This window comes from Gracilinanus agilis, chromosome 2 (genome assembly GCF_016433145.1).
Source record: "Gracilinanus agilis isolate LMUSP501 chromosome 2, AgileGrace, whole genome shotgun sequence".
Classification (NCBI taxonomy): Eukaryota; Metazoa; Chordata; class Mammalia; order Didelphimorphia; family Didelphidae; genus Gracilinanus; species Gracilinanus agilis.
Genome location: NC_058131.1, coordinates 97,574,282 through 97,587,958, shown reverse-complemented (window position 1 = coordinate 97,587,958; position 13,677 = coordinate 97,574,282). Strand labels below are relative to the sequence as shown.

Genomic DNA, 13,677 nt, shown 5'->3' with positions numbered 1-13,677 from the left:
AAATAATTTACCAAAAGTCACATAGCTAGTTAGTGGCAGAGCCAAGGTGACGAGAAGTTAGGCCATCTGACTTTTTCTCCTACCCCATAACATTAGGCAGATATTCTGTGAGTTATTCATAGGCCTGATTCTAAAAAGCTGGGTGTCAGTTCAAGCCTATCTTCAATTCACTAGAGGAGCCAGCCATACAAAAATAAGAATAGCATTTATATCATACCCATCAACTATGTGCCAAGAACTGTGCTAAGCCCTTTTGTAAATATTTCATTTCATCTATACCACTCTGAGAGGTAGGTGCTATTACCGTGCCCATTTTTCAGTTAAGGAAAAGGAATTAAAAAGTCTTATGTTGAAACCTTTGATTAGGAGAATATTCTTTTTCTGACATGGATAATTGTTCCCTTTTTTGTTAAGTTTAGTTTTTTTATGTTAGATTTTCTCTGTTTCGATTCAGTAAGCATTTACTCAATCTCTACTATGTGCCAGACACCATACCAAATTTTCAGAATGCAAAGGCAAAAATGAATCAATCCTACCTTCAAGGAGCTTACTCCCTTCTGAAGAGATACAGTAGGCATACAAGTAAGTTGATACAAAATATGTACAAACTAAAATCAAAATAATGGGGCATAGGGGGATATGTAAGAACACTAACAGATGAGGGAATCAGAAAATGCCTTGCATGGAGGATAGCACTGGAGCTGTGCTTTGAAAGAAAACAGAGATTCTACACAGGAATAGAAATGCCAGTAGTTCCGAGCACTGAAGAAATGTTTGCTGATTGATGAGGGAGTACATTCTAGACATGGAGGACCACTTAAGCAAAAATGGGACAGGAGAAAAAATAAAAAATAGAGATCACTTCTCCATTTAGATCCCTTTATAACACAGAAGAGGAAAAAAAACTTATGCAAGAATTCATTCACTGTGCAAACATCTTTAAGCATCTGCTCTGTACCAGGCACTGTACTAGGACAGAGGGATACAAAGACAAAGTTCACCCTTGCTCAGAGGAGCTTATATTCTACTGGGGGGAAACAACACCTACACAGAAAAGGAAATCCAAGATATATTCCCCCCCCCAAAAAAGAATGAAGAACAAAAAAAGAAAGTGATGGAATAAATGCTAATAATATAGATTTTTTTAAAAAGAAAGAAAGAAATACCTTGTAGTTCTGTGTGTGATGGATTGGAGAGTTAAGAGCCTAAAGGCAGAGAGATCAATTAGAAGGTTATTGCAACTGTCTGGGTGAGAGATGATAATGACCTGAATTTGGATAGTGGTCACATAGTAAAGAGAAGGAGATGGCTAGAAGAGATGTTGTAAAGTTAGAATCAACAACAATAAAGACGAGGGCAATGGAGAGGAAAGCGTCAACAACTGTGCCAAGGTTGAGAATCTAGATAACCAGAAAGATAGTGGCTATCTCAACAGAAATGGGGAAGTTTGAAGGAGTGGGTTTGAGAGGAAGATGATGAGTATGAGATGACTGTAAGGCAATATGCAATATGGGATCAGAGCTCAGGAGAATGAAAAGGGTTAGACATCTAGATTTGGAAATCAACTGCATAGAGATAATAATTGAACCCAATGAAGTAGAAGATCAGATCCTTGGGAGTGTGAAAAGGGAAGAGGACCTGAGAAAGTCTGTTCTCACAAAAGGAGCAGGATATGGATGACAATCCAGCAAAAGAGACTAAAAAGAAATGCTAAACAGGAAGACAACCAGGAGAAAGATGTGCCCTGAAATCCAAGGGAAGAGGGAATGTCTAGGAGGAGAAAGTAATTAATGCCAAAAGCTTCAGGAGAGTCAAGAAGGATAAAGATTAAGAAACCGTCTTGAATTTAGCAATTAAGAGAGCAAATAAACGAAGAAAAGAGGAGGCATTTGTATAAACAAACACAAAAGCAGATTATGGCTGGAGACAGAAATTTATCTCACTCAGCCGATTTAGGGAAGATTTCTAGTGATTTCCTAGAACCCTCATTTTCCTCATAAATGCTCATGAGCTTGCATGAAATTATTGACAAATATAGTCCCATGGTATCAATGAAACTAAGATAATGACCTTTGGCTCCATGAACAGTAGGGACAAACCAGTTATATAAGTAAACTGAAAAGGAAGAAGGACACCATCATAAAGATAGGTGTGGGGAGTCTGGCTAAACATAAATATGAATTGTGTAGAAGGCCTACAAAATTGCAGTTGACCACAAACTCAGTGTGAACTAAAATCAGCCATAGTACTCATCCTACTAGACAGAGTAGACAGGGAAAAAGTAATCTCTCAGCTCTACTCTGCATTAGGCAAAGTCTTATTTGAATACTATGTAAAGTTTGTGGTCATCACAATTATTTTCTTGTTATTTACAGCAACAAGTCAAACTTATATCACATCTGACAGTTTACAATCTGCTTTCCTCTGAGGTAGGCAGAGCAAATATTATTATCCCCATTTTAAAGATGAAGAAACTAAGCCTCAAACTGCCCAAAGTTTTTTGCCTAGTAAGTGGAAAATCTGGGATTAGATTGAATTTCTGCAGTATCTGTCTGAACTTTACCTTCCCTGGATGCTCAGGTGCTTTTAGGCTCAGAGAATGTGAATCACCGAAAGTGTTATCAAAGTCAAATTCCATAGTTTTAAACTTTTACTTTAATGATTTCCCCTTTTATTTTTAGCAAAGTTGAATCTTTTGCAGGTTTTCTTTTTGTTTTCTCTTTTAGTGCCTTAATCCCCAGTTCTCTTCACCTTTCCCTTGCAGGAGCATCTGTAACACAGGCATACAAAAGCTCCCAGATGTTACGAAGATCTTCTCAGCTGAATTTAATTTCATTTTGTAAGTACTAGGCTAATTGCTATGCATAACAGTTTCACATTTGTCATCAAAATTTGGAAAGTAAATATTTCTCATTTCTTTCCTCCAGGGAAATTTGTGATAACTTACACATAACCACCATCCCAGGAAATGCTTTTCAAGGGATGAATAACGAATCTGCGACACTGTAAGTAAGCTCCAAGACCCAGAGCCTCTTAGCAACAGTACTTTTCTTACCTCCAGCTCAAGGTTTTTCACTGATTGGAAGGTTTTTCTTTCTTAACTAAAATTAACATTGTTCTCTACATGACGCTAAGAGCAAAGAATAGGAATAATGATCTGTTCAAATTGTGCACATGACAAATGATCCCAAGATAATGTGCTGGCTCAGTATGAATTTTAGTCAAAGGAATGATCTGGATAACACATCTAACTAATTGACTCATTTTTTTTCTGTTATATTGGTGAGATGCTTAGGCACTGAATAAACACTCCAGTTTCAACCTTTTTACTTATATTTAGCCATGAAGAAACTGAGGCAAATAGCGATTAAAATATTTTGCCCAAGGTCACTCAGTTAATAAATATCTGGAGCAGAATTTGAACTCGATCTTCCCAATTCCAAGTCTACTATTTTAACAACTATACTACCTTGATAGTATATTATTTGTATAAATTATCTACTCAACTGATGGGCATCCCTTCAATTTCCAGTTATTTGCCACCACAAAGAGAGCTGCTTTAAATATTAAAAAATAAATAAATAAATATTTAAATAAAAATAATTTTAGAACACACAGGTTCTTTTTCTTTTTCCCTGTTCACCTTAGGAAATAAACTTAATAGTTTTGTAGTTTAGTAGTTTAGTAGTATTGCTGGGTCAAAAGGCATACACAGTTTTATAACTCTTTGGACATAATTCCAGATTGCTCTCCAAAATGGTTAGATCAATTCACAGTTCCACCGACAGACAGTGCATTACTTTCTCCATTTTTCCACATCTTCTCCAACATTTGTTATTTTGCCCTTTTATCATTTTAGTCAATTTGATAGTGATGAGATGATGTCTGAGAGTTGTTTTGATTTGCATTTCTCTAATCAATAATGATTTAATATGTGTGATAATTAGATTAAGTCTACACTGCCCATCTTTAGATTTAATCACCAAAAGTGAGAGCACCTCTAATTCTGGGAGGTCCATAACCCACCTATGCTAGAGTGAGGGATGAGTCAGAATCAACTGACCCACCCCTTAGGCAGTCTGTGAGAATTGTCTATTGTAATTGGGCACACAAATTAGGAGGGAGGAACAGGAAATGACGCATAAGTGACCCCTTTAAAAGGAGAAGGTCCTCAGTCAGCAAAGGTCTTTGGTGGAAAAGAGCATCTGGTGAGGACCTCTTCTGGTTCATGGAGGAGTGTTGGAATGCTGAGACTCTGGTGGGACCTCTGACTGCTTCCCTTTGAATTCTCAAGTGGGTAAGTTAGGCTGACTCTGTTTCTCTTCCCTTGGTGTTTCTGGAGGCTCTACCCTCAGGGAGGCCTCTCTTGCCTCTCTAATTGTAAAAGGCCTTGTGGCTAGAAGCCTTGTTTAATTAACCTCTGTGCCACTCTGCTGGGCCTCTAAATTCTTACCTGGTCTGTGTCAGAGTTTCTCTCAATTTCCCTACCTTCAACATTCCTAATTGTAAATAAACTTCCATAAAAGTCAATTTTGATTTGAGATTATTCTTAATTGAGGATTGATAATAGTTCAATCCTCTGGCAACCAACTTTAATATACCGAACCCATAAAACCCCTTTTTCACCCTTACATATGATAGAACCAAAAAAAAAAAAAAAAGGTTAATTTTTTTAAAAACATATAAAGACCTATACAAAGTTATGAAGAATGAAACCAGAACCAAGCAGAACTCAAGGGAATATTATATACAGCAACAGAAATATTGTTTGAAGAATTACTTGTGCATGTCCACCTCCAGAGAAAGAACTGACAAACAGAGATAAGCAATATGTAGTTATATATGTGTGTGTGTGTGTGTGTGTGTGTGTGTGTGTGTATAGCATTCATATATCTTTTTTCAAATGATGTGTTCTGTAATGTGGGGAAGGTGAGAGTTACATGGATATTTTAATGTAACAATTAAATTTAAGCTTTCAAAAATTATCTACTAAATCATAGATTGCTATCTATATTAGCAAAGGGAATTACATCACCTAGTTTCCCCATACTGATAAAATTCCAGATTATTCTCTTATTCTTTGAATACTATTTTTACCTAGGACAGCCAGGTGATGCAACAGATAGAATACCAGGCCTGGAGTCAAGAAGACATCTTCCTGAATTCAAATCTGACTTTAGACTCTTACTAGCTATGTGGCCCTGAGCAAATCACTTAACCTTGTTTGCCTCAGTTTCCTCATCTGCAAAATGAGCTGGAGAAGGAAATGGCATACCACTCCAATTCCTTTGCCAAGAAAACTCCAAATGGGGTGACAAAGAATCAGACATAACTGAACAAATTTTCACCTGAATTCTGCCAATCTTTAGTCCTATTTTTTCATGATTCTCTAAATGGTTCTCTTCTCTATCTGACCTATTGTTCTCAGTCTCCTTTACTAGATCATCATCATTCTCACATTTATGAAATATAAGCATCCCCAAGCCTTTGTCCTGGACCTTCTTCTCTTCTCTCTCTACTCCCTTAGTGAGTTCATATACTTCTAAGCATTCAATAATGATCTCTTTGCAGAAAAGTCACAGATCTCTATATCCATTTCTTATCTAGCCCCTAAACTCCAATCTTATATCACAAATTGTCTATTGGCCATCTCCACCTGCATGCCCTATAAGAATCTTCAACTCGACACATCTAAAACAGAACTCATATTTTTCCCCAAATCCATCATTCCTCCAAATTTCATTGTTCCTCTTGAGTTCAATACCATCATCACAGTAACCCAGCTTCCTAACTTTGTAGTCATCTTTAATATTCCCTTTTCCTTCATCCCTCATATCCATTCAATTAACAAATCTTGCCAATTCAACATTCTTCACACACCTGATTTTCATTCCTTTCTCTCTTCTCACACAGGAGCTATTATAGTTTAGGTCCTTATCACTTCTCTTCTGGACTTTTGTATTAGCTTCTGAATTATCTCCCTGCTTTCAGTCTCTTCCTTTATCCAACCCATTTTCCACAGATTTGCCAAAATGATACTCCTAAAACACAGTTTTAAACATAACATTCCCATTCCCACTCTTACATTCTCATGGGAGAAAACAATTCATAAAGAAGAACTGGAAAGAGGTGGAGAAAGAAGGGGAAATGATATCGAGATGCCTGGGAGGTGGCATAAAGCCCAGACAAAGCTTAGCTTTCAAAGGAAGGGGATCCAGGGGCGAAGTCCAAAGCTGAAGTGATGGAGAAATGAGAATTATGACTAGAGCATAAGCTGCATTGTAAGAGGATGGCCAACAAGTGGCATAAAAGCCTGATTCTGAGCAACATCATAAGGTGAATGCTTTCCTATCAGTAGGAAAACATGTTTTCTCCTTCCTAGAAGGTCCATCTCTTCCAATAGGAGAGACAGACTTAGATGCATGCATCTGGAATGATTTAGAACAGTCTTACTTGGATCAGGATATGATAGGTAGCTTCTCAGCTGAGGATTATGTGATTCTAAATTACTTAGGTAGAACAGGTAGCAGGAATAGATATTATGACATCCCTCCCATAAAGACAAGGGCTATGAGGTTCCAATGAAAAGAGAGAGAAAAATAATTGAGGACAACTTCAGGGAGGAGGTGAATCTTAAAATTATGAAATCCTAGCAGCTCAGGGCTGGGAGAAATCTTAGAGTTCAGCTAATCTAACTCTCACTTTAATGGATAAGGAAACAAATTTAAAGAGGCTGAATGGCAGTAAGCTTCCCATGACGTATGAAGGGGATATTTGAGGAGATTAGTATAAAGGGAAGAGAGAAGTCGTGTGAAATAGAGGTTTGTATAGGTGGGTAGGTTCAGGCCAATTAAATATTGGGATACGCATTTTAAATGAATGACTATGGCTATAGAAGCCTACCATAAGGAGGGGTTTCCATTACATTGACCCTTTGTTCTTTAATATTTCAATATTTCCAATGATGTCTCTGACATGGGAATGTCCCATTATGGTACAATTGAGATAATTCACAATTTCTCATCCTGTGTGGCTCTTGTCTGTCTATATCCCTCCCATAAATCTTCAACAGCAAGTCTGCCAAACCTGCTCCCTAATAGCCTTCTTTTAATCCTACTGACATTATGTAGCTATCAGTGCACCGGGTTATTATCTCTTGATCTCAATGTAGCCATCTCCTTTTTAGTAATTCCTTCTACACTGCTTCTCCTGTACAATTCTTCATTATATTATATGTAACAACCTGTTAATGCCCACCATGTGTCTCTCTGTTGTCCTTGGGTGTCTCATAACTTGCATTCTTTATCAGCTATGGCATTATATATTTTCCAATTATGTCACTTTACTGGAAAAACATTGATGTCCAAATTATGGGTCTTTGTTTTATAGAGAAATTTGGGACAATTAAGAACAAAATATAATTTCCCAAATGCCATGTAACCCAGTCTTCTCCCATTGAATTCTGGCTCCAGCCCATTATGCATCTATAGTGTTCGTCCAAGATATATGTACTAATAACAACTATTATAATAGCTAGCATTTATATAGAGTGCTTTAAGGTTTACAAAGCACTTTATTACATTATCCCACCATTTCACAGATGAGGAAACTGAGGCTGACAGAGGGTAATTTGTGAGGCAGCATCTGAGGCTGTATTTTGGACTTAGGTCTCCTCAACTCCAGGGCCAGCACACTCACTAGCTAGCAATGGGCTATTCAGTCACCAGGTGATCATATTCTGAAAAATAAGCAATCCTCTTTATCCACTTGGCTTTTCTGCGTGACTGTTAAACTAAATTCTTTTGAGCAATTATGGCTCTTATTGAGAAGGCTCTGCAGTACTCCAGGGATTGATGCAGTCAGCACAATGTCATTTGCAAATAGGATCAATTGGAGGATCTCATCATCTGTATACAGGGGATTCCTCTTCAATTTAGATTCTATGTATGATCGTGTCATACTACTCTAGCAAGTTTACATCTCTTTGTTTTATACCTCATTTGATATTTATAACCAGAGAATCAAAATATGTTATCTCTTATATTGGCTTTCAATTAATTTTGACATATGTGAGGATGATGTTGGAAAAGTTGAAACAATTTTTTACAATAATAAGCACAGGGGGATCTTGTATTCTCTGCACATTTCAGTCAATCCAGGGTTTAGCATAGTGCCCAACACATCATAAGCACTTAATGAATGCTTGTTGACTTCACTTGACTCATGGTTGTGAAGATGTATCATTTACAAAATCCTTCCAGTTGCCTTCTCATACATTCATCAAGGATGCTCTCAACATATGCGTAGATTTTTCTCATAGAGATTTTGTGTAATTGTAGATCTATGGGATGGCAGTCTTCCAAATTTTCTCAGTCCTTGTTTTTTAGCAATAATAAAGACAATGATCTTTCTATTATTTCATATTGTCCTCTCTCTCTCATATATCAAAATTTTGTCACCTCCAACATGAACCTCCTCTGGGTATATATGAGATAGTTGATCTGATCTTCCATTTTTGTTCTTCTTAGTACCATTTTTATTTCTCCATGTGACACACTGAGGACTGTTATGTTGGAATGAAAATATGGAAACTTTAATGTCATCAATAGGGAGAATAGTTTGCCAGAAATCTCAAAAGACAGTTTACATTTTTCATTTATTAACCTCCTTCTAGTTTGATTTCTTATTACTCTTAGGATGATCTGGTTTACTTGGATTTTTTGCCAAGCTTCCTATAAATGTGATTTTCCCAACAATATTTCTTGCTATTATTTGAAACTATATTATACATAAACTTCCAGTGTCCTTCTCCATAAGACTTCAAATATGAGCTTATATCCTAAACCAATTAGCATAGAAATCTAGCCTTTTCTGTCTGCAGCAGTTTCTCCTCAGTTTAGTGATGGTTCGTTGATTAAAATTTTCTAGGAAATGATATATCATATCTGTTTTTTCTACCACTTCCTATTTTGTGGTATCAAGAGCTTATTCAAATAATCCAAGTTGCATTTCTGCCCCATATTTTCTTTTAATTTTTAATCATTCTAATTTAGTTCTGATATTTATCTTTGCTCTAATAAGCCAATATATGATTGTATACACATTACTCATTTAGAAATTATTCCTACATTGGTAACTATTAATTTCCTGTCCATTAAGATATGATCAATTCCACTTTTGTGATGTTATTCAGTGATCAAGCAGAGTGTCTTCCAACTCTCTTCTTAAAGAAAATAATTGTGACATATAAGTGTGTGAAGCTTTTATTTTTAAGCCTTTGATCTTTTTGTTACTTAATTTGAACCATATTTCATAATGTTATTTTTCGCTATTCTCCTCCATTCTCATTTTTACATTGAAGTCATTGAAATTTAAAATATAGAGATTTCATTTGGAAGGCCTTACTCACTTGTTCATAGAGTATCTCTACCTCCTCATCATCTACATTAAATGTTGGCACATAAGCTACAATCATCTTCATAGTGGTCTTTTTATAAATGTTCATCACAAGCACTCCAACTAAAATGGTGAAGTATCTTGTGAAATGATGTTTCTTGTTGTCTTTGTACATGTGATTTAATTCCTCCAGCTCTTTATTGGCCTCTCCAAGAAAGACCTATGAGTCATCTTTCCATTAAGCTGCATATTTCCATTATGACTTCTGTTTTCATTTATGTCAAGAATATCAAGATTAATTTGAATAAACATCTTCAGCAGTATGTCTGTTCATTGGTTTCTGAACATGTATCTCATATTTAGGCAGAACCAACAGTTAGGTGAGTGCCTTTAGACAATTTTAAAACTACATAAGTCTAAACAATCTCCATCTCCTTTTCAACCATTCTGCCATTTTTATGGCAGAAGCAAAAAGCAGCTGCAAAGAACTAAGGACTGTCTAGTATTTTTCTTTGTTTCATGGACTGACATAGCCAAAGAATTCATCACCAAATGACTAGCTTACTAATGATGAACCTTTATACTTAATAAGTTGGACCTCAGAAAGTAGACTTAAGCACATGAATGGTTCAGTGGAAATTGCATTGGAGTTGGAGTTGGAGAATTTAGGTTCAAATCCCACCTCAGTTATTTCTTACCTTTACAACTTTGGGCATGACGTTTAACTTCTAGGCACTTTCTCATCTTTAAAGGAGGGGGTTTCGGCTAGATTAGAAAGTTAAGGGACTTTCTAATCCTAAATCTATGATCTTTGTTTCCACTTAGGCCTTTCCAGCTCCAACCTCAAAAATGCCTCCAATCTGTCTTTTATCAAGTCCTATAACCGTGGACTAGGGGTACCTTAAAGCCAAGGTGTTAGAACCAAACACATACATGCCATATGCAACCCACAATACTCCTAAGTGTGACCCAAAACAGATTAAAATGTAATCCATGGAGGCAGTGAGGGGACTCAGTGGATTGAGAGCCAGAGCCTAGAGACAAAAGGTCCTAGGTTCAAATCTGACCTTAAATACTTCCTAGCTGTGTGACCTTGGACAAGTCACTTAATCCTCATTGCCCAGCCCTTACTACTCCTCTGTCTTAGAACCAATACACAGTATTAATCTAAATCAGAAAGTAAGGGTTAGGGTTTTTTATGTAATTGGAATATATCTAACAAAATAAATACAAATAAAATAAAACATGGATAGCGTTCATGTATTTTTTCACAATCAACATGCAACCGACCGAGATCTTTATGTACAGTGTAGTGGCCCCCATTTTTATTTGACTTTAATACCACTGTCCTAAAGAAAAGAGAAAGTCTCAGAGAACATTATTGAGGGCTCAATTGTCACTGACTTTGTAACACACTGTCATCACACATGAGATCTCAGCCCAATATACGAGTTGTTCCCAGGGACACACAGAATACTGGACAGCAGAGGTTTCAACTCTTGCTTTCTCTCTCTTACCCATCAAGTCAACTAGATCTATACTCAGAATATTTGGCTCAGTTTGGGACAGAAGACCAGAAGTTTTGGATCTGTTTGTTTTTAATTAATTGTCTGTAAGCAGCCTCCAAACAGGAAAGAGGTTAATGTTCTCTTTAGTTCTGGAGGAAATGACTATCTTCCTATTCCCCCTGCAAAACTGCTCAGCCCCACTAATTATGTTAGCCCATATGATTTCAAATAAAAACTGAAAAATGAATAGAATATGAAGTAAAGTATATATAGGGCGATATAGTACAACCTAATATAATTCATCCTAAAGGGATTAGTGTTGGATGCAGGGGCTAGAGAAGAGAGGGAAGAAAGGGAAGGAGAAAAAGCAGAAAGGAAAGATATTAAGTACAGTCAATATTATGATTGCCACAGGTTAATTTAATCAGTAAGCATCTGTTAAGTCCCTGTTATGGCCCAGGCAGTGTGCCAGGTGCTGGGACTACAAAACCAAAGAGAAAGAGTCCCTACCTTCAAGGAGCTTACAGTCCCAAGGGCAGACAACAAAGACAGATACAGACATAGACAAAATAGAGCCAAGATAATTTAGGAGGAGAGGGACTAGCACCAGTTCAAGAACCTGGGGAAACCTAAGCAGCTCACAAGAGTGGCCAATCCTACAGAGGTAAGGGGCAAACGGGAAATGCTTTTTTTACTACAAAATGCCATACCTCTGCACAAAAATTGCACAATATTCTTATTGTAGTGCCATTAACTTATCATTGTTATTATTTTAAGGGTAATCAGTATGCCCCAGTGGGATGTAATTGCCCTGCCTCAGAAATTAATGAGGATTCTGCCATTTCCATCATGGCCCACAGTGGCATTGTGATTCCTGTTCTCTTCAGAGGTTAGCAGATCAATTGGAATGGGAGAGATTAGTCATTTACCTAGCTAGTCCTCTTGTTCTAAGCTGAATGAGCCCTTCTGTGAGTGAAGGATCATGCGGAGTACCCTACTGAAGTAATGGTATTACACTTAAGGAGAAAAGCATCGGTTTCTCAGCTCTAAAGTTCAACTCCGTAATTAGAAAATAATAAGAGCAAGCCTTCCCTTTTCATTATTAGTGGTATTTGAGATTCGCACTCTATGTGGCCCCTCTTCCCTCCCCTTCCCCAAATCCATACCAACTCTAAGCTCATTTGCTAAAAACAAAACATTTCACCGGATTCCTGAGTAGCTACATAGGATGGATACCAGGGCGGTGCGAGTCAGTGCTAAAGCGCTATGTAGCCATGTTAGCTTTTCAGTTAGGCGTCTCAGAAAGGATGCCTTTAAATGATGCCCTCCTGATCAGGAGCCCCTGAGCTGCATCATGGCTGAAGCCATCTGCCCTGGTCCTAGCTGTGCCGGACTGGGAGCCAAGAGACAAGGCTGTCTGATTAGCTGTGTAACGTTGGGGAAATCACTTCCTCTCTCTGGACCTCGATTTCTTCTTCTGTAAAATGAGTAGAGTGGGCTAGCTAACCTTCAGAGTTAGCTTCAGAGCTAAACTTCAGAGCTCCAACATTCTAGAAGACTGGGTCAGACAGCATAGGGTCAGCCATGACTGTTCATGCAATATCCCTCACCTCTCTTACAAGTAGAGATCCCAGTGATTCTCGAGGCTTCTCATAGGGTGGCTCTGACCTCTCTTCTTCCTTCTCCCCTTCCCTAAAGCTGGGCACTGACTGACCTACTTTCCCACCTCCTGTCCCATACTGCCACATCCATCCCTCTGGCCCCAGCCCTACTTGACTTTGTGGCTGCAAAGGGGGAGAGGAATAGCTTTGAAATCAAGGAGCTCTAACCCTAGGTACCCCTCCTTGACCTCATACACCCCAGCTAACTCAGCTAGGATCTGCATGAGATCAATGGAGAAGCAGAAGAGACAGGTAGACATGGGGATTCCCTGTCCCAGTAGCAAACTCAGCCGTACCTTGCCCTTCCTAATCCTTCTTTCCCCAGACCATCCCTCCTGGCTGTCCCATTTGGAGTTCCCTTTTATTGTCTCACTTCATCCATTCTCTCCACCTCCTAGTATTCACTGGAACCCAGCTCTCTCCTGAAGTTACTGCATTTCATCTGATGCTCTAGGAGTTTGGATGCCCCTTTTCCCACACAAAGAACTAGGAATGTTCATAATAATGACAATATTTTCATAATACCTTCTAAGTACCAAGCATTGTGTTAAGCACTTTACAAATATCTCAATTGATCTTCACAACAATTTTGGGAGTTATGTGCTCTGTTAGCCCCATTTTATAGATGAGGAAAGTGAAGCAAAGAGAGGTTAAATGATTTGCCCAAGGTCACACATGTCTGAATCCAGATTTGAACTCAGGTCTTCCTGATTCAAGACCCGGCTTTTCATTATCGATATACTTTTTATCTCCTGTTGTCAATTTGAGACATTATCTCCTGTGCCATTGGTGCCTAGCAACTACCTCTTCTCCTTAAGGCTCACTTTATCCTCTCTGGAAATGCATTGCTGTCATCTATGGACTTCCATGTCATTCTTCCTCTTTCCAAACAAGCTCAGAACCTTACTTTGTTTTCTTCTACCCCTCAATCTCTTACTCCCTCAAAGGCCTTGGCCTCCCACTTTCTCAGCCTCCCCATCTTCAAGGACTTCTGACCCCAAACCACTTCAACTGTAGATAAGCCTAACCAGATTTCACTCCTCCTCTCAATTAATTTACCTCACATGTAGGAATCCTTACTTAGGGCTCTGGTTCCAAGTGACTTGATTTGG

At 38.0% G+C, this 13,677-nt stretch overlaps 1 protein-coding gene across 1 annotated transcript in view; it reads left to right on the top strand.

Moving 5' to 3' along the window:
* Positions 1-13,677, top strand: part of LHCGR (luteinizing hormone/choriogonadotropin receptor) — a 78,977-nt gene that overhangs the window by 37,745 nt on the left and 27,555 nt on the right. The window contains exons 5-6 of the mRNA XM_044660659.1: positions 2,765-2,839; positions 2,928-3,005. Of these exons, the coding sequence (XP_044516594.1) occupies positions 2,765-2,839; positions 2,928-3,005 (153 nt within the window). The remainder of the gene's footprint in view (positions 1-2,764; positions 2,840-2,927; positions 3,006-13,677) is intronic.